Source organism: Theobroma umbraticum, unplaced genomic scaffold (assembly GCF_002168275.2).
Source record: "Theobroma umbraticum cultivar Fairchild unplaced genomic scaffold, ASM216827v3 scaffold_4.1, whole genome shotgun sequence".
Taxonomy (NCBI): Eukaryota; Viridiplantae; Streptophyta; class Magnoliopsida; order Malvales; family Malvaceae; genus Theobroma; species Theobroma umbraticum.
Window position 1 is genome coordinate 1,153,371 of NW_018397258.1, and position 27,684 is coordinate 1,181,054.

Here is a 27,684-nt window from a genome sequence, read left to right on the forward strand (position 1 = left end):
TCAACTCCAAATTCTCCCATTTTTTGAATTTTTTTTTGAAATCAAAATTCAAAACCCCAAGAAAACCCATTATCTTGGGTTTAAGGTTTTACCCGCACCAGCCACCATCAGCTGCACAGCTATTCCGCCATGGCGCGATTCCCGAGATCCCCAGTCCAGCGCCTGCTTTACACCTTCTACTCCGCCAAAACGACGCCGTCCCCGTCCCCGTCCCCGACCACCGCCCTGGTCCTCGGGAACTTCGAGGTCCGTCATTTCTCAGCGGGCAGCGTCGCGCGAGCAAAGGACGACAAAGAACCATGGTGGAAAGAGTCCATGGAACGACTCCGAAACATCGGAATCTCTGCCCACATCGACTCGGGCAAGACCACGCTAACGGAGCGGGTTCTCTATTATACGGGCCGGATCCACGAGATCCACGAGGTTCGTGGTAAGGATGGCGTCGGAGCAAAGATGGATTCTATGGATTTAGAAAGAGAGAAAGGAATTACTATCCAGTCTGCTGCCACGTATTGCACCTGGAAAGATTACAAGGTTCGTAAGAAATTTAAATTTTAGTTTGACCAAATTTGACAGTTTCTTTTACTTATTTTCTAAGCTTTGCATAATTTTTATGTGTTCTTGTAGATTAATATAATCGATACGCCCGGTCACGTTGATTTTACTATAGAAGTGGAGAGGGCGCTGCGTGTTCTTGATGGTGCCATTCTAGTTCTGTGCAGTGTTGGTGGGGTACAAAGTCAGTCAATTACTGTTGATCGACAAATGAGAAGATACGAGGTTCCGAGACTTGCGTTTATTAACAAGCTTGATCGAATGGGAGCTGATCCATGGAAAGTTCTCAACCAGGTACATTTGGATACATTCATGTAATGGGATGGATGTTGTTGCTCTTCATATATTCAACAATGGCATGCTGATCATGTTTGTGTCTGTTTTCAGGCGAGGTCTAAGCTTCGACATCATAGTGCAGCTGTGCAAGTTCCAATTGGCCTGGAAGAAAATTTTCAGGGTCTTATTGACCTTGTGCAATTAAAAGCTTATTATTTTCATGGTTCCAACGGGTTTGTTTCTATCTCTGTGGTTTGCTTAATCTTCTTTGAGTGTAGGGTCTTTTTCATGTCTATATCCTATTTTCTTACTATCTTCTACCTATTGCAGAGAAAAGGTTGTTGCTGAAGAAATACCAGCTGACATGGAGGCCATAGTCGCAGAAAAGAGACGTGAACTGATAGAAATGGTTTCTGAAGTGGATGATAAACTTGCGGAAGCTTTTCTAAATGATGAGCTTATTTCGTCTGCTGATCTTGAGGTCTGTTAGGGGAAATGATGCTTTTTTACTTCTTATTTTCGAGTGACAGAAAGTGCACTTGATACAGCACATCTAGTGTCAGTTTGAATTTCAAAGATGGCTGAGAGAAATAGTATGGTTGCCTTGACTGTTGCTTTATGGCCATCAAATCTTCCAAGCTTAAACGTGTCTCTGAAAATTAAATGTGTGGGATGTTACGGCCTCTCACTGAATTTAGAATGATCCTATATGTTGAATGGTTTTTCATCGTTCTGTGTTTGTGCTGTATGGGTGCATGATGGAGGCTTTTTCTTGCCTCAAATGTTGAAATGTGAAATTAGCTTGTCTATTACCCAAATGTAAACCACAGAACATTTATCTTCCTATCTTTGTCAACCTTGCATTTCTAAATGCTGCTATTTTCTTTTTTCTTATCCTCATTTCAAACTTGGTTTGAGTCCTAAATTTTGGAGTTTGCTCTGAGCAGGAAGCAATTCGTAGGGCAACGGTAGCACGGAAGTTTGTACCTGTATTCATGGGTAGTGCATTCAAAAACAAGGTACTTTGTGATTGATTCTGTTCTCTGGTTTCTGTTAATTCACAATCTAGCAACTTATGTCAATAAGGCACTCATTGGAATTCCCCTTCTGATATTGTTTGAAAGGAAACAACATTATGTAAATAGTTTTACATATTGTCAAATTGTTAGATGCCTTTTATCAGACAGTTTCTCTTCTGCTCAGGGCGTGCAACCGCTTTTGGATGGTGTCCTTAGTTACTTGCCATGTCCGGTTGAAGTCAGTAACTATGCTCTTGATCAAACAAAGAATGAAGAGAAGGTATAAGATTGATACTACAAGTTTTCCCTGCCCCCAAAAAAGAATTTGCTAAACTGATCAGAAACACTTTTTTTTTTATTATGTTTAATGCTCTTGTAGGTTACGTTGTCTGGAACCCCAGATGGACCACTTGTAGCATTAGCTTTTAAGTTGGAGGAAGGGCGGTTTGGTCAGCTAACATATCTCAGGTAATGCGACTGCATCATTTTCCATTGATGTTCTGCATTGTATTAGTATTTCATGATTCATTTATGCTAACAGTAACTTATATTGATGAAGAGTCTACGAGGGTGTGATCCGAAAGGGTGATTTTATAGTGAACATAAACACAGGCAAGAAGATTAAGGTAAGTTAATATGTTGCTTCTTGCTCTCTTGGGCCAATTTTTTCATCCTTTTTTATGAAATTACCTGTTGTATGATCATGTTGGGCTACACATCTGTTTTCATTGTGTGAATCTACCCATCCAATGCATCTTGCTGGAGGTTTTATTTTCTGTTTCTTGTGTTAGTGTGATTTGATCCTTGAGTTACAAAGAATAAGATGAACTTTCAGAAATAGCACATATATCAAATTAACATATGATTTTAGTTTGTGATTTGTGGTAGAAAACAGTTTTAGGTGAAATTTTGAAAAGCAGTTACCTGTGATGTATGATCATGTACTTGCGACATATGCATGTTAATTTCACCTTGACATGCAAGGTGACTGATCATCAGAATTGGGTAACTAATTTTGGGTCCTTTTATTAATATAATGTTCATAAGCTGTATGGTGCGATTAGGTCTGAACATGTGTTGTTCCTGGTGTTGTGGTTGATGTGATCCACTTCCATAACATGAGGATACTCTTTGTTTCTTTTTAATACAATTTGTTGTTTGTCTCTTATCCTTGCTGTACTGACCTCATCTTTAGAGGTTAGTCTACATGCTAAATATTTACCATTTTGGCCCAGGTACCTCGCTTGGTTCGGATGCATTCTGATGAAATGGAGGTCAGATTTTACTTGACATCAGTCTTAGTAATTATGTGAAATGTTGGATCTTTAAGCAGATGGTTAATTTAATATTATTTTCATTGGGGTTTATAATACACAGGACATTCAAGAGGCACATGCTGGGCAAATAGTTGCAGTTTTTGGCGTAGACTGTGCTTCAGGTCCTACTTCTCACTTTACATATTTCTGCACAAGTGCAAGCTTTTGTTTCTTCAATGTTGTTTAATTATTCAAGGAGCTTGACTACACAGGTCTTCTAAACCAATAAAAATGTCAGAATGATTGTTCGTTGAGTAGACCAAGCTCTTGTTTTTCCTTTAGCAAAAAATGGAAAAAAAAGGAAAGGCTTTCAAAATTTTGTCATGACGTATGGCTTTTTGTGTTTCCAGGAGATACATTTACTAATGGGTCTGTCAAATACACCATGACTTCTATGAATGTCCCTGAGCCAGTGATGTCATTAGCTGTTCAGCCGGTCTCCAAAGATTCTGGAGGACAAGTGAGTGTTTTCTAGTCCCATGTAAATGGTTGTGTGCATGCACTCAATCATAGCATATGGTGTTAAGTAATGATGAATCTTGTGTTTCTCTGAACTAGTTTTCGAAGGCATTAAATCGTTTTCAGAAAGAGGATCCGACCTTCCGTGTGGGCCTGGATGCTGAAAGTGGGCAGGTGTGTTATGGAAACTTTATTCAATGATTCTTCTTATACTATACATAACTCAATTTTGCATTAACTGACTTAAAGTGTCATTTATTTATTTATTTACATAGACAATTATCTCTGGAATGGGAGAGCTTCATTTGGACATATACGTGGAGCGGATACGGAGAGAATACAAGGTGTTCACCCGTTCTTTTGTTGAGCATGTAAAATTAGGGTTTCTAAGATTATTATGTTTGAAAATTTCAATCAAAACAGGTTGATGCAACTGTCGGAAAGCCTCGGGTGAATTTCAGGGAGACTATAACTCAACGTGCTGAATTTGATTATTTGCATAAGAAGCAATCTGGAGGACAGGGTCAATATGGACGAGTATGTGGGTAAGCAGTAGTGATTTGTCATTTGGCTTATCTTTTTATCTACATCTTACTTAAAATATCCATCTTGTATTGGAATTAGATGCAGTTCCTTGATAACCGAATTGCTTGTGAGATACTGCTTTCCTTTCTGGGCTAGTTATTTTATATTATCAGATTTGGTTTTGATTTATTTGTACAATTATTAATTGGCAAGATTGTCTAGTCTTCCCTACGTGTTCAATGATGTGATCTGTTGATTTCTTGTATTGATAGGTATGTTGAACCACTTCCACCAGGGTCTCCAATTAAATTCGAATTTGAGAACATGATTGTTGGACAGGCTATACCATCAAATTTTATTCCTGCAATTGAGAAGGGTTTCAAAGAAGCTGCAAATTCGTGAGTATATTTCTTTTGCTCCCATGTTTCTTGAAACTCGCCGCAGATTGATTACTTTTGTACATAGTTTTGCTGTGAGTATGAATTGATGCATTAGTTCTGTGTTCTTACAGGGGTTCATTAATTGGGCATCCAGTTGAAAATCTCCGGATTGTTTTAACTGATGGTGCTTCTCATGCAGTAGATTCCAGTGAGCTTGCATTTAAGTTAGCTGCTATATATGCTTTCAGACAGGTATGTCTAATGTGCTTAGGATGATATCCTGTGAAGTGATTGCCTTTTATCTTTTGGTTTTCCTTCCTATTGTTCTTTTTGGCATGGCATTACTGGATTTTCATATTTCATATTTTAACTTGTGAAACAGTGTTATACTGCTGCAAGGCCTGTGATACTGGAACCTATTATGTTGGTTGAGTTGAAAGTACCAACAGAATTTCAGGGTACAGTAGCTGGTGATATTAACAAGTGAGTTCGCTGTTCTTCTCTTTGTACTTAAATGTTATCATGACTTAGCAATTCTTTGATCTTTCAACATTTTCATCTGAATTTCTTCATGTCAATTATGTGCAGGAGGAAAGGTGTTATTGTTGGAAATGATCAAGATGGAGATGATTCTATCATTACTGCCAATGTAAGTGAAGCTTACTTTCTCTTGAATGGTTTGACTTAGCTGCATTTCCAAGCAAATGATTGAACTTTTGACTGCATCATCTGGTTCTTGTTGATCGTCTTCTGCCTTTGGTTGAATTTTAATCTTTAATCATTATGGATAAATCTTGGAAATTGCTCTTAAGTTTGTCCTTAGACATTCATGAATTATCTTGTTGCTCTATTGTTAACTCTGGTTCATCTTTATTGAATTCTACCTTCGTATAATTATAGAGGGATGTTCACCACCTATTACATGATGTGTTAATCGTGTAAGGCATATGATATTTGTAGATCTTCAGGTTGTCTGACATTTGTGCATCAGTGCCATTTTGCAAAGAAAAATGATAATAATAATTATTTGGTGATGTGGGCATGTCATGCTATGGTTGTGCATATATGGTAATACAGCGTAGTGCCCCCATAGCAGGAAAAGATAATGCCCCTTTACCCCAGAAAGCTGATATCATTTTCTTGTCCTTCTAGGTCCCGTTGAACAATATGTTTGGATACTCAACAGCACTTCGATCAATGACACAGGTGAGGCATAAAATGAATTCATACGCAACATTTGGGATTCCACCCGTTCACTCGATGTTGTCTTGGATTACATAAATTTGTTTTCTGTTTTTATGTATTGTAATATATTCTCAATTCAGGGTAAAGGCGAATTCACAATGGAATACAAAGAGCACTCACCAGTGTCTCAGGACGTGCAAATGCAATTAGTGAACACTCACAAGGCCAGTAAAGCAGCGGAATAATCAGGGGGAATGATGGCTGAAGAACTAGCCACAAGCCCGTATAGTCTTTTGCAAGCCAGCCATATAATTTGTTGTGATATTCATTTTTGCTATATTTATTTAGGCTATATGATCCGTCATAGAGTGATAAAAAATTTTGGAAGCACAATAAGTTTAAACCGTCATTTCTAGGCCAACATAATATTTCATCATCAATTATATAAGGACCTAACAAGTTTTTATTATAACATTTGATGTAATTGTCCTCAGCATTAATATAGATATTCATTGTATTTTATTTTGTGCACATTCTAATGTACATTCAACAGATGTAAACCCTTCTTCCAAAAAGAATAGAAAAAAGAAAAAGAATTTGGAGCCTCGTTTTGTTGAAGAGAGATGGAACAGAACTAGATAATGTATTTTCTTTTCAAGGAATATATGATGGTATGAAATGAGTTATTTCCAGGCTGTCCCAAGAATGCAAACGAGACCTTACATTTTCAGGGTTGAGAACCCTTCATCCATCTGCAACTAGTTAAATGCTTCTCGCTGTTTCGTGGGGAGCTCTAGATCTGGCTCTGACTCACTGAGGGGTGCGAAGTACTGATCCACCATATCGTTAGACACTTTTTCCAAGCTCGAAGGTGCCCACTACATCACCAAAAGATGAAAATAATCAGGTTTGTTCATATCAGAATAGACTAAGTACGGAACAGAATGGAGAAAAAATGACACCTTTGGTGCTAAGTCCTTGTCCACCATTCGTGCTCTAACACCCTAACAGGAAAGGAAAATTGATGAAGTTCATGAAAGTTTTGTTCATTTACTGGGAAATGGGAGATCAAAAAGGATTTTGTACCTCACAGAAGTCGCTAGAGATTTGCTTAGATATCGCTTGTAAGGTCATTCGGTACTCACGGGCCAAGCACTGGTCTAAGGTTTGAAATCTGCCTTCTCGTATCTGAATTCACAATGATGGCACCTTGGATTAATTTTTATTAAAAGGTGGGAGAGGAGGGTGATGGCTAAGGTTAAGGAACACTCACCGATCTCAAGGATACCTTTAAGCTCAATGGAGAAGCTTCTTTAAGTTTCCTTAATGTGGAATTGCACCATGCATCATTTGTCGCAGATGCCTCACTTTCCTAACAAAATTGTTAACGGTAAAATACCATAAACACTGGATAGCTTCAAGATTGACAGGTGAAAAATCAAAAACTTGTTCAAGGACTGACAAACAGAAAAAGGAAGAAAGAAAATGCTTACCAAAGCATCCATAATTTCCTCAACCGTGTCATGGGCAAAACATTTATCAAGCATTTCAATCCTATATAAGTAATATGACTAATGAGAAGATATTCGAAATAATAAGCATAGGTTTTGGCAAAAAAGACTCAAAGAGTGCTGAAATGGTAGCAGTTATAACCAGTAACAGGGACAGAGTAGTCCTTTGCTTCTTTAATGTACTAAAACTTATGCAAAATATGGTCTCATATATGAGAAAACAAACCTGTGCAGTGCACTGATCTTTTCAGGATAGGGTACATCACTATATTTCTCCAAAGAAGATTCAATGACAGAAGGATCGTCAGTTACCAAGTTTCCAAGCTCGTCATCAATCAATGGAAGCTTCTGTTAGAGGAATAAAGTATTACATAACCAGGAAAGAACAATAAATTATAAGGAAACAGAAACAACTAAGATAAAAGCCCATCAGTACTAACCTCAGTGTGTGAGTAGTGTGTTGCAAGCCCGCAAGAAATCATTTCAGCTCCCCTGAGTTTTTCTCCTGTCAGTCCCAAGTATTCCCCTGTAAACAAGAACATATTCCTTTAAGATATTAGTATATAATAAATTAAATAAAATCAAGCTTGATATACATGCCAGAGCAATATCCTAACAATACCATCTTCGATAGACTAATCAAAACAGCAAAATAAACAAATGGGTAATAAGATCATTCTATTTATGTCCCAAACTCAAGAACACTGTGAATCCATGACGAAACATTTACATTACCGGTCCAAGAATCAGTAATGAAAAGCAAGTCGAATAGGCATAAAGTAAACGTACTGTAAAATGATACCTAAGCGACCAGGTAGACGAGGAAGGTAAAAAGATGCCCCAGCATCAGGATGGAAACCAATCTGAGTTTCAGGAGTAGCAAAAACCTAGAAAATTTTGAGGCTAAGTTACTTGAGTTTCCAAAGAGCAAGTTGATTATTATGACTAGAAAAACTGAAAAATATGCAAAATGGCTATTTGAGTTCAGAAAGAGTCTCCTAAACAAGGTGATTACTTGGTAAAAAATACATGGCCAAATTTTCAAAAAATAAACAAATACATGGCCAAATTTTCAAAAAATAAACAAATACATGGCTTGCACAGAAATAAGCAGCAATAAAAGAATAAGGGGAAGAAAAATAACCAAAATTAAATCACTACAACATACAGTTCTACCAGTTGCAAGCCGAAATGTCCCAGGTATAGAAACTCCAGCTCCACCACCCATAGTAATGCCATCTAAAATAGCCACCTAGAAACCAATCACTACATTATGAGTCACTACAAAGAATTCAATACACATATCTCTATCCACGTAACTCCATAAAGAGAAAATATCGTTTCAATAAGCTTATAAAAAGAATCAATCACCAACAACACAAAAGGATTATTCATATTTCAAAAGAGCAAAATTTGGAGCGAATACTCACATGCGGCTTCAAATAAGTACCTACATGGTATATAAAACTATATACCGTCCTGAAAAATTCCTTAGCCTCTTCTATCTTCCCTGCATTATGAGAATTACAAAGGTAAAAATAACTACAAATAATCAATCATTCCATAAATCATGCTTAACAAGAAATCCCACAATTTTTTTAGCATAAATTTGTTCATCTAGGTTTTACCTTCATTTATCAAATGATAAAGAGAAACAATATCCCCACCAGCACAAAATGCCCTGCCATTGCCCTTAAATAATTCCAAAAATTAAATGTCAGTTGTCAATTAACATTTCAGTGTATTCCTATTAATATTATGACAATTAATACGAATAAAAATAATAATTTACATAATCCGAAATTACCTTCAAGACCACAAATCCAATTTCCGGATCATCTTCCCAAGATGCGTATAATTTATGCAACCTAGCACCCTGCAATCATAAGTAAGTTCCACGAAACTGTTATTCTAATCCAAACAACATAAAAAGGTAAACCTAGATAATATAATCTTCATTCGAACCAAACAGAAACTCCCAAAATCCATTGGAAATGCAAAGAGGAACTCACAATATTAGTATTGAGAGCATTGAGAGACGAAGGTCTATTAAGAATCGCTATTCGAGAGCTAGCTCTGCCTTCAACCAGCACCTTAAGATTTATTCATGAACTAGAATGAATGACTACTGACTAAATTGATTGAATTCGAAGTTTTCAGAGAGAAAGAAAGTGGAACTGACATCATTTTGAAGATCATCAGCATAGGAATTGATTGGAAGCGAGGAGAGGCTTCTCTTACACTGGATTAGACTCTGACGACTACGCCTTGATACCAAACGCTTTACACTCTGCATTTCGGTTTTGCACTCCAAGGCTCTGCTCAAAATTCCGGTAACTGTGGAAGAAAGGAGCGAAAAGAAAAAAAAAATCGTTTCAAGGGACTTGTTTGGCGGCTTGAGTGAGACACGCCTTAACCAAGGATAGATCTGTACCAAGCTGGTGTTTGGAACTTCCCAAACAGCCTAAGCTAGTATAGTATTAGTAACAGCAGTTAGCCTTTATTCCTGGCCGGAGCAAGAGCTTTTGGGAAATACATCCATCGATGACTAATTAATCAGCAGTTTCATTTTCTAGTTTATTAGAGTGACTAATTTATAGACTTAAAATCAATAAATCAGAAGTTTGGATGTGAAGCCACGTGCTACTTGCCAACTCACCCATGCCGCCATGTGAAATGCGTTTCATTTTATTTTTTAAATTTGATATTTAGCGTTTTTTTTATTTATTTTTTTAAATAAGCATTTCCATATCACATTTTGCTATTTTTGTTTTTTTATTAATACCTTGTGGATATCATTAATTTCACTCAATAAAATTATCGAAATTTCAACAATCCAAAAGTTAGTCTATTTATTTGTACTTAAATGTATTTTTTGTAATTTTAAGAAGTAAAATTAATATATAATGTTATAAAAATAAAATACATTCACAAATTATTAATTAAGAAAAAAAATCACAAAATGCTATATAAAAAAAATTGAGACCATAAGTAATATATAAGTGAAGTTTATCCAATTTTCTATTTAGACTCCCTATAGTTTTATGTTACATATATTTCAATTTTTTACCTTCATTATTATACCATTATTATAATTTTTTTATTTTGTTTTTGTATCCATGTGTTTCATTGATATGAAGATCTTTATTGATGAATATTTTATTCTCATCTAGAATCTTCTAGGATCTAGCATGAACCATAAGCAAATAAAAAAGAAATGAATATTTAGACGAACAATGCTTACATCAACATAAGAAATAAAAGCCTATTTTAACACCTTTAGCTTGCTCATAAACAATAACAATTTTAGATTTTGTTTGGTTGATATATTTATATATTTATATTTATTGTAAATATATGTGTGAATATCCATTATATCACGATCTAAAAGTTTAAATCAAGTCACACAACCCAACAAGTCAAACCTAAGAATATAATCTGATGTGAACTACTATATTTAATTATATATATTTAGATTTAGATGTAAATTAGTTTAGATTAAATTTAAGATTTAATTCATCTAAATTAATCTCTTCAACATTATTTTTATCTTGTAAATTTTATATAAATAAAAAATCATTAGCTTTGAAACAATCTGTTAATGGTTTCTGATGACATGCAGGCACCGTGGCTAGTGGGAGGGGATTTTAACTCCTTAGTAAGCTATGATGAACAGAAGATTTGGCTTCTACATTACTTGATTGTGGGCTACTGGATGCAGGTTTTGAAAGAAACTCTTATACTTGGACCAATAACCGCATGTTCCAAAGGCTTGACCGGGTGGTATACAACCATGAATAGGCAGAATTTTTCTCTTCCACAAGGGTCTAACATCTCAATCGAGATGGATATGATCATTGCCCTCTTCTAATCTCCTGCTCAAACAGAAATCAAAAGGGTCTAGATATATTCCAATTTTTACATGCTTGGACAAAAGAATCATGACTTTCTTTCTTTTGTTTAAAAAAGTTCAAATACCCTTATTTAAGGTCAAAGATTTAAAGTGGTGGAATAAGCAGGTTTTTGGAGATATTTTTAAAAACCTTTTATTAGCGAAAGCTGAAGCTAAACAAAGAGAATTGGTATTCCAATAGGACCCTCAGTCATTAATAGAGATTTGATGCACAAGGCTTATGCTAAACTTAAACATCAATTAAGTATTCAAGAACTTGAAAGTGACCTTCTTGACCTTTACTGGTTCTAAATGGTCTACCACTCACTCTTTGTTTATTGAAAGTGACTCAAAAAATGCTGTCAAATGGACTAACAATCCATCTGATGCTCCTTGGAGGCTTAGGAAGTGGATCCTGCACATTAAAAGGTTGAAGAAAGAGGTTCAGAAATGGGACATTAAACACATCTACAAAGAAACTAATCAACTTGCTGATAGCCTTGCCAAGGGAGCGGTGCAGGGTCAGGTTGATTTGTTGAATGTCTATGACTAATTTCTTGTGTTTGGGGCTTTAACGTGCACTGATTCTTATCTGGGTCTGGTGCATCCTGCGGTGCAGCATGAGAGGGTGACCGTCGAGCAAGAGATAAATGATTTTATAATGTTGTAAATGATTTCAAATAGAAATATTTTTCATTCGTGGTTCAAAAGCTACCATAATTGGATGTTTGCATCAAAAAATGGAAAGTGGATGTCATCCATGGACAAAAAAAGTCTATTTATAGTCATTCATGCCATTTGAAACCTATTCATTTGCTTTAAATAGTTTTGTAACCTTACAAATGATTGTAAATTAAAATCTTTCTGCTTTTTAGTAAAAATCAATCATAATTGGTTGTTTTTATTAGGAGACATGAAGTAGATGCCATCCATTAACTAGAAACATCCATTTATAGCAACTCATACCTTCGTTAGCCTTGTTACTTGCTTTAAATTTTTTTATAATATTAAAAATAATTTTAAATAATTTTTTTTTGTTTTTATATAAAAGATATCATATTTGGAGGTTTGCATTAGGAAACATGAAGTGCATGCCATCCATTGACAAGAAAAGTCCATTTATAGTCACTTATGTTATCAAAACCCTTGTTATTCGCTTTAAATGATTTTATAATTTATAATTAATTTTAAATCGAAATCTTTTTCATTTTTGGTTGAAAGAGATCATAATTGGATGTTTGCATTATGAAATGAGAAATGAAAGCCATCCACTAAGAAAAAAAGTCCATTTATAGTCACTTGCACCTTCGAAAGCCATGTTACTCACTTTAAATAGTTTTATAATCTTATAAATGATTTTCAATTAAATTGTTTCTCATTTTTTGTTAGAATTGATTATAATTGGATGGCTACATCGTGAAACATAAAGTGAATGCCATTGATTGATAAGAAAAGTCTACTTTTAGTTACTCATACTATTGAAAGCCTAGTTACTCTGTTTTAAAAGGAACTTAATCGATCAGGAGGAAGCTGCGTGTGGCCTCTGCTTCTTGTTTGTGTCCTTGTGCATCTGTGATACTGCTGTGTCGGTTAAAAGGTTATCTCTGACTGTGTTTTGGATGTTGGTGGGAAGGTCTGTGTCTATTTCTTGCATTCTCCAGAGGGGGCCCTTGGATGATGTTCTCTACTTTTGGCCATGATGAGGTTCTGGTGACATTGACTACTACTGTTTTTTGTGATTCATGGTGTGAGTGGTGAACTCTGGTCTTTGAGATGTGCAGGAGATGCTGATGGGTTGCCTTTTGAAGAGCACCTATTGATTTGTGGATTTATGGCTCAGGGGCTCTTTTCTGATGCAGCCACCTGGGGAATCTGGGAGTTATGGGGTTGTGTGTGATCAGTGATCGCTTAGTTTGTAAGACCTTGGTGGCTGGTGTTGTGATGATTGAGAACTGTCAACCCCAAAAACACTCATTTATCTTATCACTCTAATAGAGTTTCACTAGTATTAGACTTTTGTTTAGGGATTTATCCAAAACTCTGCTTGTTTTTGAGATTATTCATGTTGAGATGCTGCCAAGTGCTCCTTGAGCAGCTGCTCCTTTTATAATTGTTCAGAACAGGCTCTTCTCATGATAGCTTCCATGCCAACAGGAGTCTCCAAATCTCAACGTTGAAGACTCCCCACAGCATTCCAGCTTATCATTAATAAAAACTCATCTTTCAAAAAAAAAAGTATTCAAGAACTTTTTTGGCAACAAAAACCTAGTGTTAAATGGTTGGTGGAGGGGGAGTGTAATACCAAATTCTTTCACATGAGGATGTGGAAAAAGAGAGTGAGAAGTCATATATTTCGAATTCAAGATTAGGAAGGGAATGTATTTGATGAACCCCATCTAATCGAAAATTCTGCAATTGATTTTTTCCAAAATGTGTTGAAGGCAAAACATTGTGACATATCCAGGTTTGATTCTTCCATTATTTCTCGGATTGTCTCTACTACTGATAATGAGTTTTGTGTGCAGTCAAGCAGTTTTTAATATTAATAAAGATAAGTGTTGCCGGCCTAGATGGTTTCTCATTTTTTTTTACCAACATTGTTGAGAGATAATTAAGCAAGACCTTTTAGAAGAAGTGCTGGAGTTTTTCAAAAGGCCTTCATTTCCACGTGGTATTACTTCCACAAAATTGGTGCTGTTACCTAAAAAATTCATGCCAATGGAGTGATTTTTGTCACATTAGTTTATGCACTGTCTTAAATAAGATAGTAACTAAACTTTTGGCAAACTGACTATCCAAAATGCTACCATTAATAATTTCAAAAAATCAAAATGGTTTCATCAATGGTCGGTTTATCAGTGACAATATCCTACTAGCACAAGAACTCATTGACAAACTTGATGCTAAATTAAGGGGATGTAATGTGGTATTAAAACTGGATATGGCAAAAACATATGATAGTCTGAATTGAGATTTTCTTTATTTAATGCTGGAGCATTTCGATTTTAATACATAATAAATAAATATATGATCAAAGCATGCATATCTAAGTGTTGGTTCTCCTTGCTTATTAATGGATCTTTGGTGGGTTATTTCGGTTTTCGGCTTATCAGTGACTTATCAATTGACAAAGTCAAATGGCGGGTGCCTAGAACTGAACAAGTGAAAGCAGAATAAGACTGCTGACGATCAGGTCGGGCTTGAACATGATATGAAAACAAACAAAAAGGGTAGTTTCTCTTCGCCATGATGATGCTTTTCTAACGGTGAAAAGTTTCAGTTTCAGAACATTATCATTATTCTTATCTCTCACCTCGATTTCCGCCCCTTTTCGATCTTGACTCCTCCTCTAAATCTCTATCTATTCCTTTGCTGTATATATAAACATAAACACCAAAAGCAACCCAGAATAATTTTATAACTTCTGATCATCAATAGCGCTCAACTGTTTTAAGAGCCCTTTCGATACAATGGCGAAGGATCCAGTTAGAGTTTTAGTTACTGGTGCTGCTGGTACGAACTGTTCTTTTCTTTAGCAGACTTGGTTTTGATTTTGGCTGTGTAGAAACCCATCATGGCACGCTTGATTAGTTGACAATGAACGCAAGCTTCAAAATGTTATTTTAATCTATTATTATGTTCTTTGTTCTTCACCCCATAGGTTCTTTTCTTCAGAGTAAGGAGATGTTTCTGGTCTTGCATTTCTTGTACAGTTCGTTTTAGCATCTGGTTGCCTCGTTCTCGTTTCTGTAGATTCTTACGCCATTGATTAGTTGGAAGATAAGCTTATATATAGTCTTGAATTCAAAGGAAGCGCTTGTGGTTCTGTTTGATTGTTTGGTTTTTTTGATTGAAAACATGGAGCAAGAGCATATCATTTTACTTCAGAAAATCTTGGTTCTTTTGTTTTGCGTTACTTTGTTCTGGAAGATAATTAAGTACATGTGTGGCCTCTTAAACATGGAAAAGGAGCCTCTAACGGTACTCGTTACTGGTGCTGCAGGCAAGCTTGAAGCTATCCTTATGATTCCATCTTTTCATCATCTTTCTTCTGTACCGTATCCTGGCTTTGCATAACAAATCATGATTATTATATTAGTACAATTCTAGAATAAATTTTCAAACCCGGTACAGAATCTTACGCATATCAAAGCATAATTTTACTTTATGTAGTTTCAAAAGGTTGATGATTTTCTTGAACAGGGCAAATTGGCTATGCACTAGTTCCAATGATTGCGAGAGGGGTCATGTTAGGCCCTGATCAGCCTGTAATTCTCCACATGCTTGATATTGAACCTGCAGCTGAGGCCTTAAATGGAGTGAAAATGGAACTGATTGATGCTGCCTTTCCTCTTCTCAGGGGTATGCCTGATGACTGGTCGATTAAAAATTTTTTCTCCTCCCAAAAGTTGCTTATGTTTTTCTGGTTTCACTGTTCGAAAGGTGTTGTTGCTACCACGGATGTTGCTGAAGCCTGTAAAGGTGTCAATATAGCCGTCATGGTTGGCGGATTCCCACGGAAGGAAGGTATGGAGAGGAAGGATGTGATGTCCAAAAATGTATCAATCTACAAGGCTCAAGCTGCAGCCTTAGAGCAGCATGCTGCTCCAGACTGCAAGGTGAGTAAACAGTTAACTAAAATTTCTGCGTGTGTTTCTTTTTGTTTGTTTTCCTTCAAATAAATTATTACTAAGATTTCTGTGTGTTCTCTTTGTTTCTTATTCATCTAGGTGCTAGTGGTTGCCAATCCAGCAAACACTAACGCACTTATCTTGAAAGAATTTGCACCTTCAATCCCAGACAAAAACATCACTTGCCTTACCCGTCTTGATCACAACAGAGCTTTAGGCCAAATCTCTGAGAGGCTAAATGTTCATGTTAGTGAGGTGAAGAATGTAATCATATGGGGCAATCACTCGTCAACTCAATATCCTGACGTCAATCATGCATCTGTTATAACCACCAATGGTGCAGAGAAGTCTGTTAAAGATGCCATAGCAAATGACGATTGGTAACAGAAATTCCTCGCTTGTTTCATGATTCATTATCAATGAATAATTTTCTGAGTTGTACTAATCCTTGTTCCCAGGTTGGAGACCGAGTTCATTACCACTGTGCAGCAGCGGGGCGCAGCCATTATCAAAGCTCGCAAGCTATCAAGTGCGTTGTCTGCCGCAAGTGCTGCTTGCGATCATATTCGTGATTGGGTTCTTGGGACTCTCAAGGTCCAAGCTCTTCCTGTCAAACGTAGTTACATTCTTGATCTATTTATTAACTCGATTGTTAACTTTTTTGGGTCATTCATTCAGGGAACATGGGTCTCCATGGGAGTCTACTCTGATGGATCTTATGGAATACAGCCTGGAATTATTTACTCTTTCCCAGTTACATGTGAGAAAGGACAATGGTCAATTGTTCAGGGTAAGTTCCATTTGTTTCTATTCAGATGTTTTATGCCTGATGGCTGCATGATTGAGAAAATGGCAATGGGCGGCCAACAACTTCATTATCTCGATGATTGTTTGTTAATATTTCATTTCAATGGCAGGGCTCAAGGTAGACGAGTTCTCAAGGGACAAGATGGATGCAACAGCGAAAGAGCTTATGGAGGAGAAATCACTGGCCTATTCTTGCCTTAATTGATGATGAAGAGAATGAACTCGATTATCTTTCCTAGGGGAAGTTATGTTTGGAGACTTAATAAAACTCATGAAAAGTAATAATTGGAGTATATCATCCAAAAGTTATGTATTTACACAATTATCTGTTTTTTAAAACATATAACTTGTAATTATTACATTACAATTAATCAATTATAATTCAAAATTATATAATATTTATTAAAATATTATACAAAATCATTCTTATAAGTGATGAATCTCTACATAGTTTTTATTATGATTAGATAATTATATGATTGATCGTAAAAAGAATTATTCGAAGCTTTCAAGTAATCAATGAACTTACTCTTTATCATGTTCAAGTTATGTATTTTTATATGAGCATACAATCTAAAATTATCACATTATAATTAATCAATTATAATTATTTTTACTCCAAAACAATTCATTAGTTGGTACATTATTTTTTATATAAAATGTAGAATTCGAATCTCCCCTTCATTAACTAAAAAAAATTATAATTATTTTACATTTTTTATGGATGAAATGAATCCTTTTCCTATACGAATAAAGCTTTATCGGTGGCCGATGGAACGGTGTCGTTTCACTTGACCCGCTAGGCTAACAAGATCTGGACCTAATGTCACCAGCAAAGCCCGTCCCAAGCCCAAAAGCTGCTTAAATCACGAAGGGCAAAACCCTGATCCCCGTTGCGCTCAATGATCAGAAAGTGGAAACTCAAGCCCAAATTCATATACAACTTTCTGGAGTACTTGCAGAAGTTTTCTGACGAAGCAGAAAACCGCCGTGGAATTTGCTACGGTTTCTGTCTCCGGGCTCTCTGCTCATAATTAGCCGCTTTGACTTGCCGAGAGTAAGTTGTTTTGATTTTTCCTGCATGAAACGATTACTCACGACGGATTGATGGTTTATTGCTCTTTTACTAAGAAGAACCACCACCTGTTTGATATAAATACCAAATTGGATACAATTCAATCTAAGTAGGCGCCTCGCCCTTTCATTTCTTGTCTGATTGTTAAGTTGTTCTGTTTCAGGCGGAAAGGGTCCTTTGTGGGGGAATCGAAGATGGATGAGAACATGAAGCAATTGCAGCAAGGCTTGATTGAGCTTGAAACTGAAGCTGAACATTTACTATTGGCCCGTCATCAGGTAACCCTTAGCTTATATACTCTCAGTTCCTAGAACAAAGACTTCACCAAGTTAAGGCCAATGTAATTATTCATCTAGGTCAACAATTTAAAACTTTTTGTTGCTTTCTATCATGTAGTGTAAGATAGAAAAAATTTTCTCTTCTTTCCTTCATTGAATAACTGAATGTGTTAAAGAGTTAAAAGTCATATTAATTGGAAGTGCAGCTGGTTGAGAATGATAAAGTGAGGAATGGGAACAGGGAAGCACTTACTGCACTGAGGAAGAGGGCTCGCACAACAAAAACTAGTGTCCCATCTCCTTTTGAGTCAATGATGAAGAATGCTTGGGACCCTGGATCAAGAACTTTGGTAAAGGAGGTTTGTGCAACTTGTGGCAACCATGACTCAAATGAGCGGACATGGATGATGTTCCCAGGAACTGATGTTTTTGCTAAGATCCCGTTTCATGCTGCTCACACTATCTTGGAGACAGGTTTGGTGTGCAAGTTACTTTATTTTGAACACTTGCGTGTTTTCTTTGGTTTAGAATTATGGTCAGTGAAAAATGTGTTAATCGTTTGTTATATGAAATGATTCGCTGAGATATTTGCATTATTGGGTAGTTGTGCTGTAATTAATTATCAAACTTTTTGTAGACTTTTAGATGATTAGGCTGCAGTTCACCTGGCCCTTTTATCATTCTTTTTTCCCTCTTTTGTCAGTATTCAGGAATAACAATTTTCTTATGTCTGTAATTATTGCATATCGCTGTTTCTTATGGCTGTAATATTTGCATTATATCACCACTGTGCATGCCCGCCAGCTCCATCGAACTTCCAGTATTTGAGTTTGCAAAAGAGGACAGGTTCTTTTTAATCAGTCAGGTTGTTTTATCAGTCAGCTTGTTCCTTGCTAAAAGGTCTAAAATTAAACAACTGCAGATGTGTCCTGTGGATTATAACATGGCTAGAGTCAATCTCTTGGTTAGCTGGTTGCTAAGAAAACAAGCTTGGCAGAAATTATTCAAGCATTAGTCCTTTACTTTGCACATTGAACTTGTAACTTTTTTATTTTTTGGCTCAGGCATGTGTTTTGAGAATGTTAAAAATTAATGATTTTTGTTTTCCACAATATCCACTTTATAGTCACCTTATCATTTAATCAATTCTATGCATAGTTGTTGTTTTCACTAACATTGCCATAAGAATTGAGGGCTCGGAGCATTATTGTAGAGATCTAGTTAACAGTCATTATCGAAATTTTTAATTGCCCATAGTTTTATTCATGATTCTTTTGCATGGATTATTGAGCTTTTCCTTGCTGTTATTCAGATCAAGCACAATTGGATTATGAAGCTAAGAAACTGCAAAGCTATGTGAAGGAAAAATCTTTTTTGATATCAGAAAAAGGTGTCCTCACTGACAAGATTAGTCCTGGTGTGCTTAAATCCTTAGTAATGCTAAAAGATAAACCATGGTAAGTTATATATGAGAAGATATCAGTCTATCGTTTTAGGAACAAATCATAATTCTCTTATTCTGTGCAGTAGGTTAATCCTAGGTTTGTTCATGTAGCCTTCATTCTTTTTGTGACAACCGCACATGGACAGCTGACTGCAGTGTTAATCATGAAAGATGGGTTTGCATGATGAAGAAGTAGTAATTGTCACCCAAAAGTTTAGTCTTATTTTACTTTTTCACTGTGCTGAGAGTAAATTTCAAATTTGTATTCTGCTCTTATTCTTGTTGTTTCCAGTGACTGATTCTGCAAAGGAGGCAGGTCTCACGATGCATATCATAGTCTCGTGGTTTATTTTCTCACTTTAGGGTTGAGTTATTGAACTGAAACATGCTAGTTCACCGGTGCAGTCATCATCACAGAGACTGAATTCTACATGTGTTTTATTATCCTTTTAGAAACTATAATTTTTGCTGAGTTTGGTGAGGCTGCCATCTCCCTTTTTGCAGTGTATGTCTGCAAATAGCTTTTGGTTCTTTTTCTTCACTAAGTTTTCTCCCTTCCTTCTTGAGTAGAATGTCAGGAAAGGTCAATATTGGGTTCAGGGACCATGTGGATATATGCTTTTACTATAGCTGTGAAGTTTCGTGACTACTGTTTAAGCAGTTGAAGATCTCTTGTAATGCTATAATGTTGTTGTTTTCATGTGGTCCTCTGCCCCCTCACCCCCTTCTCCCACCCACCAGCAACACAAGAAACGCCAGTACTTGTAATTCTTGAACCTTATATATACTTCAATCATGATTTTGTATACTTGTCTTTGTTTAGATGATTTATACTCGTAATCACCTAATCTGCAAATATCACTGTTTGTTGGTCTGCCAGTTAAAAAAGGTATAGCACCTAATAATCAGGGTTATTGATTGAGCATTGGTTTTTCTTATTTCTAGATTGTGCAGCCTGGCTGATGCGATGAGGCAATCAAACAAATCAAAAGTACTTTTTTTGACTTGGAGTCAGCATTGCTGTTTATAGGGGTTCAGAATGAAGTTGGTTGCCATACCTGGGAAACTTCAAAGTGCTAACAGTCTTCTGATTGATACAGAGCTTGGATGAAATTTAGCGACCATTACTGATTTTGTTGATTGTGCTGTGAATATCTGTTAACAAAATACGATGTCTTCTTCGAATCTATTTTGGTATACATGACTAGTGCTACATATTTGCAAGAACCATTTTTACCATACCGAATTGACTTCCTCTCTGAAAGAAGTTCTAGCATTAATAGGGATAGAGAAACCATTTTCCGAATGATTTATCATCTGAGGGGATGAATTCTGTCTTTGTTGTGATTCACTCAAGCAGCTAAGTTTCGAAATCATGGAATAGCATACCTCTTTTTTACTTGTTTTTGATGTACCAATTCATGTAGTTGCATTATTGTTCTTCTGTATCTTGTATTGGCTAAGTTGTTAGTTGAAGAGATGTTGACAAGGCAAAGAATGTGGCATTGCATGACACAAAAGGTGCTCTTGGCCGGTTCCACTTTTTCAATATAATATTTGATCTCTTGCGTGCATGGGGAAGGTGGGGGAAGCTGTTGGCTCTCTCCTCTCTGGCTCTCACCTTTTGTTATCAACTTTAGTCGGCAGTCATGTGAGTCTTTTACCCTCCCTGTGCCAGGCAGCTAGCTTTTTATCTTAAATATATTGTTCGTAATTTCTCCTCTTTTATAATTTTAATATAAAATATATTAATATCAAAAAATAGAATTTGAAAAGCCCATTTTTCTTTCTTTCTATTGTACTATTGATTGAGTAATTTATTGGTACTATTCCCTGTACTGTACAACCCAAGAATATTTTTATTTTTATTTTATTATTTGACAAAAATAAAATAATAAAAAACAACTCTCTGACTAAGTAGTGGACATTCCGTACAGGAGAGTCAACGTCTGTGTCAGCCTTTCACCAAATGCCACCAGCCGATCACTGTGCTCGGACTATTTTCTCCTCCCTCTCTATTTTCCCTTTTCCCATCTTTCACTCGATCCGGCTGAGGGTAGTTACGTAACTTCGGAGTGTACTTTCTCCCAGCGCGTGTCCCGAATTTATTTGGCAAAGGGGCGCGTGAAGCAGGAGGCTGGGCCTTTCGGAGATGTAAACAAAAATTTTCTTACAACACCGAATAATACATCGTACGATGAAGATACGATCGGGGATCGGCTTTCTCCCCCAACCCCTTGTCTGCCTCCAATAATGCACCCATTTTTATCCTTTTATTTACATGACAGGCCCCTGCCTCGCTCCCCGTATGATTATGCTTTTGTTCATCTTCAATCTTCCTTCCCTAAACGCCAAATCAGGCCTTGCCCTAACCGTGCCCCCATTCTCCAATTTAAAAATCTTAGCCAAATTCTCCTATCCAAAGAAATAGTAGTAGTGACATATAATTTAAATACATTTTCTCTGACAAATTCCAGGCAAATTACATTTATGTTATTTATAATGTCATTTTACTTGTAATCAATTTACATTGTATGGTATTTATAATGTTATTTTACATTATCGAAATAAAGTTATTTTATTAAAAAAAATTAATTAAAAAATATTTATAAAATATTAATTAAAAATAAAAATTACGAGTGAAGATTACTCTTTTCTTAAAAATTGCATCAGAGTGACGTTTAGGTGACATATATACTGCTACGGCTGAATGATCGATCATAAATATGCGGAAAAGCTTTTCTCAAACAAAGGAATGACCCCTTCTTAAAGTGATCAAACAATCACCGCCCTTTTTTGATTGATTAGACGAGGGAGAGTGTGCAGCATTTTGAAAATGCATCGGGGACAGCTTTGGAGAGGCCGTACATTATCAAATTTAGGCAGAACAACCTAATTAAACCAGGCTGCAATCTTGTTTCATCAACGTGCAGTTGGGCTGATATTCTCCTGTTTTTCCCCATTGGGATTAGATAACTAAACAACCGGCCAATTTATTTCATTAATTAATAAACAAAAAGATTTTAATGATTTCCCCTTCATTTTAAGCAGAGGTATGGCGGGTGGGGAGCAGGGCCGCCCCGCCCACGCGGGAGTGGGGGTGCGGTGAGGAAGGAATGGTGGTGGGTTTAAACTTAGAGCTCGACATCATGATAGATTCGTTATTATGTGTTGATTCTAAGCAATAATTTGAACAGTCGTTTTCACCTCTCGATTACACTTCATGCAAGGGGCAATGGATTCCAAGAATAGAGAACATAAGGGAATGCTGTTGTTTCCATTTTCGAGTCAAGACCATCTTTTTTTTCTCTAATTTCGATCTCACGTTATAAATTATTTACATTTTATATGTATACAAATTATTAATATTAACAAACACTTAAGAATCATCGTATTTAATATCAATTAATATTTTTTATTTATATAATTAAACGAAATGATTCAATGGTTCATGTCACATGTAATTCACGATAATCTAGAATTTGAATTGCAATTTAAATATCACAATCTGAACCCAACTTGCATGTCTATTATTTTGATAAAGCTTTTCGACGATCATGATGATTGCATTGGACTAGGGTTCTCACACGTACCTGTTTCCTTTAGCCCCTTTCCAAGGAAATGAAAATGGGGGGGAAGAAAGTCACTCGCGAAACAAATCGAGTTGAGAAATAGCAGTCTTTGTCGAAGGATGGAGCATGCAATTTGGCATACAGGCGTCAAGGCCACGGAGATGTTTGGATTATTGGAGGGTTTAGACATGCAAAGCAAATCTCCTTGGCCACCCACACTTTATAGCAAACGACATATTTTTGTACAATGTTTGAACTCACTATTCATAGTAACCTAATCACACCCCAAAGCCCTTTTTCTTTATATATATATATGTATGTATATATATATATATATATATATATTCGAAGCTTTGGCATGGACTATTGTATTTTTCAGAACAAATATCGGGTATGAGGAGCCCCATATATCAAAATATTTTTCTTTTACATGGATGTCCTTACTTACCATACACATGCTTTTGTTTCTTGCATCTTAAGTGAACTGAACCAGGTACAAGGGCCCCCATGAAATGCAAACATATACTTTACATGGTTTTACCTTTAATCTAAAGCCCTCATTGAAGTTTATTCCATTGTGCTCACATCTCTTAGAGAAGTAAAAATAAAAAATAAAAAACCTAAATTTTACATCAAAAAACTTAATTTTTTTTATTTGTATTGGTATAAATCTAAACTTTTAATAAAAAAATTAACCGTTATATTTATATTCATTATAATTTTTTATTTATTTGATTATGTTAGTTATCACGTTCGTCATATGTCACGTGAATGAATCTGACAACTATTAATTTTTGTTAAAATTAAAAACTTATGTGAGTACAAATTAAAACTAATATTTGAAGTATAAATTTTACTAATTATTTAGAGTGCAAATAGATATTACTAGATAGAAACAGGAAACAGACCGTTGCCGTTAAACAGGGAACACTCACGAGCTGGAATTGACATTCATATGAATCTAAGAACAATATTTATGGAGATTCCAATATTAAATTAAACCAAGATAAAAACTAGACTTATTCGTTCTGTCGATATGCACCAGTGGGAAGGAGGGGGCGTAAGGTTTTAAGAAGCAAAAGAGAAATGATGACCCTTTCTTCTGGCTTTTGGGGGCAATTGATCAAAGCGGGCGGGTGAAGTGGGACCCTGAGGTTTTAAGATCACCGCGTGGCGTTTCACTGCAGAGAGAAAAACCAACCACACGGTTATTCGCATTACTGTCTGGAGACTGAACCCCCAAACAGATGCCCCCTCTCTTTCCCAATTCCCCAACTAGTTGGACTAAGGAAAGACGGGAAGAAAGAAAAAGAAAGAATTAAGCCAAACCCTCTCCCTCCTCTCTCTGAGTCGCTCTCCCCTCCATTTTCCTACCTTTTTACACGGAATTCATTGCACTGTTTACTCATTTGTGCTTTAGCTGCCCCACAAATACGTTGCCATCACTGGGGTTAAAGGGTAATTCCTCAGTCTTCCACATTGTCCATAGTCACCAATCACTTCTGCGCAAGCCGCCTCATAACTCAGTTTCTCACAGACCGTCCTCCACCTAGAGAGAGAGAGAGAGAGAGAGAGAGAGACAGAAAGAGCTAACTCAAGTTGGGCTTTAAGAGGGAGGGAAAAATGAGTGAGTTGAAGACTAGATAGCTAGATAGATAGAGTGGAGAGAGAGAGAGGAGGGGGGCTTAATGAACTTGCCAAAGAGGGGGAAATGAAGAATTGAAGAGTTGAACCCTCTGGGAATGGCAAGTTGAGTTCAGGGTTTCGAAAATCGCAATCCAAGACGTGTATGGTGAGTTGTTTTTGGTTTAACTCTTGTTCTTTTTCATTTATATTCTTTATCTTGGGGGGCTGAAACCATCTTGAACACCGACATGTCCCCTCCCCGAAAAGCTAGGCTACTATCCTCTCGTAACGCTCTCTGAAAAGCTAACCATTAAAACCCCAAAAACGAACTTTTCTTGTTCTTCTTTCCCTTCAATTATCTCTTGTGAAAGCTGACACATTTCCCATCTCTCTCTAACTCTTTGCTTCCTTTGTCTGTTTATCTATTATTCTTTGATGTTTGCTGTTGACAGATCATTAGTTGCAATCATACGGACAAATTAAAAAGACGAGCCGTTACGTCGCCGGAACAAGGCGGAGAAAGGGGTTTGTCTTGAAAGTTTGCGACTTTGACAAAATGTGGAATATGAATGGGGAACCCCTCAGCAATAATACTATCGGGTGAAGAGCCTAACCAAGAATCCGACCCGAATCGTCAGATTTCGATCACTATGCCACCACTACCACCACCCAGCAATCTTTCAACGAAACTCTCCTTTCCCATCAACACAGCACTGCCTTTTCTCACCAACACCATTTCCATAACCCTAACCAAGCTCAAGCTCAACCCCAACCCCACGCCCCTCTTCACTCCCTATACGACCCACGCGCCTACTCTGGCACGTCGGCTTACTCCACACCCCACCCTTCCTTGCTCTCCCTGGACCCGGTTTCCGGCGCCGGAGGAAGCGGAGGCGGTTACTTTCTGGTTCCCAAGACGGAGGAAGTTTCCAGACCTGTTGACTTCACAGCGAGGATTGGTCTCAACTTAGGTGGCCGTACGTATTTTTCCTCCGCCGAGGATGACTTTGTGAACCGCCTTTATCGCAGGTCTAGACCGGGAGATCCTAGTTCGACCAACTCCCCTAGGTGCCAAGCCGAGGGCTGCAATGCCGATCTTACCCACGCCAAGCACTACCATCGCCGCCACAAAGTCTGCGAGTTCCATTCCAAGGCTTCCACCGTCATCGCCGCAGGGTTGACTCAACGATTCTGCCAGCAGTGCAGCAGGTTGAGAAATTTACAGAAATGCCATTTCCCATTTTGCAGTAATTATCATGTAGATTATAGAGTGTTCGATAAGCTCTCTGGTGGGAGGAGGGATGAGGATAATGATGTGTTCAGAATGACGGAAGTGCCCCTGTAGATATCTGCGAGGGCCAATGATTGCCGAGCCAGTACGTGGGGTGATCCCGAGGGCATTTGTGTCCGTAAAAGTTCCCTGTTCTTTGCGTTTACGTACCGTTTGCTTTGCTACTTATAGTAGGCTGTTATTAACTGAAAGACACATTTAATTAGCGTCAAATCACGGAAATACCCTCCACATGCATTCATATTTTCACTCTCCCTGCAATACGTTACCGCAGTTCGTCAAAAAAAATCTTCGTCTTTCTTTTTTTAAGTAGCTTTGTTTCTTTCTTTTCTTTTGTTTGAAAACCATGGGGGAGGATTGAGCTGACGAAAGTGCTCCGGGGAATCATGTCCCGAGGCCAATGATTGGTTCTCCCGTTCTTGTGGAAATCCTGAGGGCATTATCGTCTTCATGATCATGCTAATTCCCCCCTTGACATGTCCTGTTTGTGTTGGCTTTGTCAAAACATACCAGTTGATAAAACTGCACTACTGCATAGTCTCGATTAACGTTTGGGTTCTCAAACTTTTCATCAGATTCCATCTCCTCTCGGAGTTCGACAACGGAAAGCGTAGCTGTAGAAAGAGATTGGCCGATCACAATCGTCGCCGGCGAAAGTCTCAACAACAACAACAACAACAGCCCAATAATCAAGAAAACCAGAAGCCCCTCCTGCACGAAAATGGCCGCAATTCCTCGGCTGAAAACCCCCCAAGTAAGTCGTTTTCGGATAGGCAAGATTCTTTTTTTTTTTTTTTGAGGGTTCTTAGGTGGCGAATTTTTGTTTGTTTTCGGTGATTTTTCATAGGGTCGCCGCCGGATTCTGGGATTCAGTCTTCTTCTTCCGTGACGGTGGCAGTTTCGCCACCACGGATGTCATTGGATTGTTTCAGGCAAAGACCTTACAATGCAACGGCATCTTCATCATCATCAAGCACACTTTTTTTCTCAAGTGGGTAACTAGAAATCTCAATAAGTAATGCCGTTGAAACGTATGGAGATGGGAGAGAAGCCATGGAAATTAAGCTTATGCAAATAACAAGTTGATTAAATGTCTCTAGTGTTCTTCTCTTCACTTTTTTCTCTGAAATTTCAATGTTTAATATCAGTTTGTGTTGGCTTATGCTAACATCAAAAAAAATTTGGACTGATAGAGCATCTAAAATATATATATATATATATATATATTTGCTGCAAATATATTCCCAATTATGTACTAAAATTCTTGTTCCCAATGTTTGTATTCTGTGCATGGAATATAATTTTGGAAGAGATGGGAAGTCGGACAGACATTGATCGAAGCAATTTTCTTTTCAGGTAGTAGTATAGTTTAGGCAGCAACAGGCTGTGCACTTTGCAGGTTTATTTTTGCATTTTGGGAATGGCATTATTATCCTTTTGTCTGGTACTGGAATTTTCCTGGAAAATACATAAAGAAAAGAGAGAGAGAGGGAGAGCGAGAGACATGGTACGAATTTTCTGCGAAAATTGTAAGTTAAAGGGAGAGGGAGTGAGGGACTATGGAGGGAGGAGCTCAAGCAATCAAGCTGTCTCCTCTATGGAGGCTGGACGTACCAAAGCAAAGTTATCATGTAGGAAAATCAATCTGATGTCTCAGAATATCTCTCTCTCTCTCTCTCTCCCTCATACGATCATCATCATCATCATCATTTCTGTGTGGCTATGTTTTTGTTAGGACATGGGATAATGGTAAAGCTGTTTAAAGAAAGTGGCCCATGGCTTGGGCCTTGGGGCCTACCCTCAGACAGAGTATCGCCTTCCTAGATCTCTACCTTGCAAAAT

The 27,684-nt window shown here is 37.1% G+C and overlaps 5 protein-coding genes across 9 annotated transcripts; 4 read left to right on the forward strand and 1 right to left on the reverse strand.

The window, feature by feature from the left end:
- The first annotated feature begins 36 nt into the window (after window positions 1-36).
- LOC110414414 (Translation elongation factor EFG/EF2 protein) lies at window positions 37-6,321 on the forward strand. Its single transcript, XM_021425592.2, has 20 exons — window positions 37-534; window positions 628-849; window positions 943-1,064; window positions 1,162-1,312; window positions 1,779-1,850; window positions 2,035-2,130; window positions 2,230-2,318; window positions 2,410-2,476; window positions 3,086-3,124; window positions 3,228-3,288; window positions 3,517-3,626; window positions 3,725-3,799; window positions 3,901-3,969; window positions 4,049-4,170; window positions 4,423-4,548; window positions 4,662-4,782; window positions 4,913-5,013; window positions 5,119-5,179; window positions 5,683-5,736; window positions 5,856-6,321. The coding sequence occupies exons 1-20, from the start codon at window positions 130-132 to the stop codon at window positions 5,958-5,960; spliced, it is 2,268 nt and encodes a 755-aa protein (XP_021281267.1). The 5' UTR covers window positions 37-129; the 3' UTR covers window positions 5,961-6,321.
- A 135-nt stretch (window positions 6,322-6,456) lies between these two features.
- On the reverse strand, window positions 6,457-9,769 carry LOC110414415 (3-hydroxyisobutyryl-CoA hydrolase-like protein 1, mitochondrial). Of its 4 annotated transcripts, none has more exons than XM_021425594.2 (14): window positions 9,409-9,769; window positions 9,239-9,319; window positions 9,034-9,102; window positions 8,855-8,918; window positions 8,657-8,736; window positions 8,395-8,478; window positions 8,029-8,113; window positions 7,667-7,752; window positions 7,453-7,574; window positions 7,209-7,269; window positions 7,004-7,087; window positions 6,802-6,903; window positions 6,678-6,719; window positions 6,457-6,593 (listed from the first exon to the last, which is right to left on the reverse strand). In XM_021425594.2, the coding sequence occupies exons 1-14, from the start codon at window positions 9,520-9,522 to the stop codon at window positions 6,474-6,476; spliced, it is 1,194 nt and encodes a 397-aa protein (XP_021281269.1). In that variant the 5' UTR covers window positions 9,523-9,769; the 3' UTR covers window positions 6,457-6,473. The 4 variants fall into 4 exon arrangements, with proteins under 4 accessions (XP_021281269.1, XP_021281268.1, XP_021281270.1 ...); XM_021425593.2 differs by having other exon boundaries at window positions 6,989-7,087; XM_021425595.2 differs by lacking the exon at window positions 9,239-9,319 and having other exon boundaries at window positions 6,989-7,087.
- Window positions 9,770-14,520: 4,751 nt separating this feature from the next.
- LOC110414428 (malate dehydrogenase, cytoplasmic-like) lies at window positions 14,521-17,096 on the forward strand. Of its 2 annotated transcripts, none has more exons than XM_021425616.1 (7): window positions 14,521-14,631; window positions 15,322-15,480; window positions 15,562-15,737; window positions 15,849-16,129; window positions 16,208-16,343; window positions 16,428-16,539; window positions 16,667-17,096. In XM_021425616.1, the coding sequence occupies exons 1-7, from the start codon at window positions 14,589-14,591 to the stop codon at window positions 16,759-16,761; spliced, it is 1,002 nt and encodes a 333-aa protein (XP_021281291.1). In that variant the 5' UTR covers window positions 14,521-14,588; the 3' UTR covers window positions 16,762-17,096. The 2 variants fall into 2 exon arrangements, with proteins under 2 accessions (XP_021281291.1, XP_021281292.1); XM_021425617.2 differs by lacking the exon at window positions 14,521-14,631 and adding an exon at window positions 14,952-15,121.
- Window positions 17,097-17,397: 301 nt separating this feature from the next.
- On the forward strand, window positions 17,398-20,726 carry LOC110414429 (P53/DNA damage-regulated protein). The gene is made up of 5 exons (XM_021425618.1): window positions 17,398-17,613; window positions 17,795-17,909; window positions 18,116-18,383; window positions 19,222-19,366; window positions 20,299-20,726. Coding segments are annotated over exons 2-5 (498 nt in total). The 5' UTR covers window positions 17,398-17,613; window positions 17,795-17,825; the 3' UTR covers window positions 20,300-20,726.
- A 3,427-nt stretch (window positions 20,727-24,153) lies between these two features.
- SPL8 (squamosa promoter binding protein-like 8) lies at window positions 24,154-27,186 on the forward strand. The gene is given in 5 exon segments (XM_089783195.1): window positions 24,154-24,717; window positions 25,004-25,187; window positions 25,190-25,760; window positions 26,418-26,596; window positions 26,690-27,186. Coding segments are annotated over 4 exon segments (969 nt in total). The 5' UTR covers window positions 24,154-24,717; window positions 25,004-25,120; the 3' UTR covers window positions 26,842-27,186.
- Window positions 27,187-27,684: the final 498 nt, after the last annotated feature.

Coding starts and splice junctions, on each gene's coding strand:
- LOC110414414 (XM_021425592.2), top strand. CDS start 130: ATGGCGCGATTCCCGAGATCCCCAGTCCAGCGCCTGCTTTACACCTTC. Junction 4,171..4,422: donor CAATATGGACGAGTATGTGG/GTAAGCAGTAGT, acceptor TTGTATTGATAG/GTATGTTGAACCACTTCCAC. Junction 5,180..5,682: donor ATTCTATCATTACTGCCAAT/GTAAGTGAAGCT, acceptor TTGTCCTTCTAG/GTCCCGTTGAACAATATGTT.
- LOC110414415 (XM_021425593.2), bottom strand. CDS start 9,522: ATGCAGAGTGTAAAGCGTTTGGTATCAAGGCGTAGTCGTCAGAGTCTA. Junction 8,737..8,854: donor TTATCATTTGATAAATGAAG/GTAAAACCTAGA, acceptor CTCATAATGCAG/GGAAGATAGAAGAGGCTAAG. Junction 6,720..6,801: donor TCTCTAGCGACTTCTGTGAG/GTACAAAATCCT, acceptor CTTTCCTGTTAG/GGTGTTAGAGCACGAATGGT.
- LOC110414428 (XM_021425617.2), top strand. CDS start 14,977: ATGGAGCAAGAGCATATCATTTTACTTCAGAAAATCTTGGTTCTTTTG. Junction 15,738..15,848: donor ATGCTGCTCCAGACTGCAAG/GTGAGTAAACAG, acceptor TTATTCATCTAG/GTGCTAGTGGTTGCCAATCC. Junction 16,130..16,207: donor GCCATAGCAAATGACGATTG/GTAACAGAAATT, acceptor CCTTGTTCCCAG/GTTGGAGACCGAGTTCATTA.
- LOC110414429 (XM_021425618.1), top strand. CDS start 17,826: ATGGATGAGAACATGAAGCAATTGCAGCAAGGCTTGATTGAGCTTGAA. Junction 17,910..18,115: donor TACTATTGGCCCGTCATCAG/GTAACCCTTAGC, acceptor TTGGAAGTGCAG/CTGGTTGAGAATGATAAAGT. Junction 18,384..19,221: donor TCACACTATCTTGGAGACAG/GTTTGGTGTGCA, acceptor GCTGTTATTCAG/ATCAAGCACAATTGGATTAT.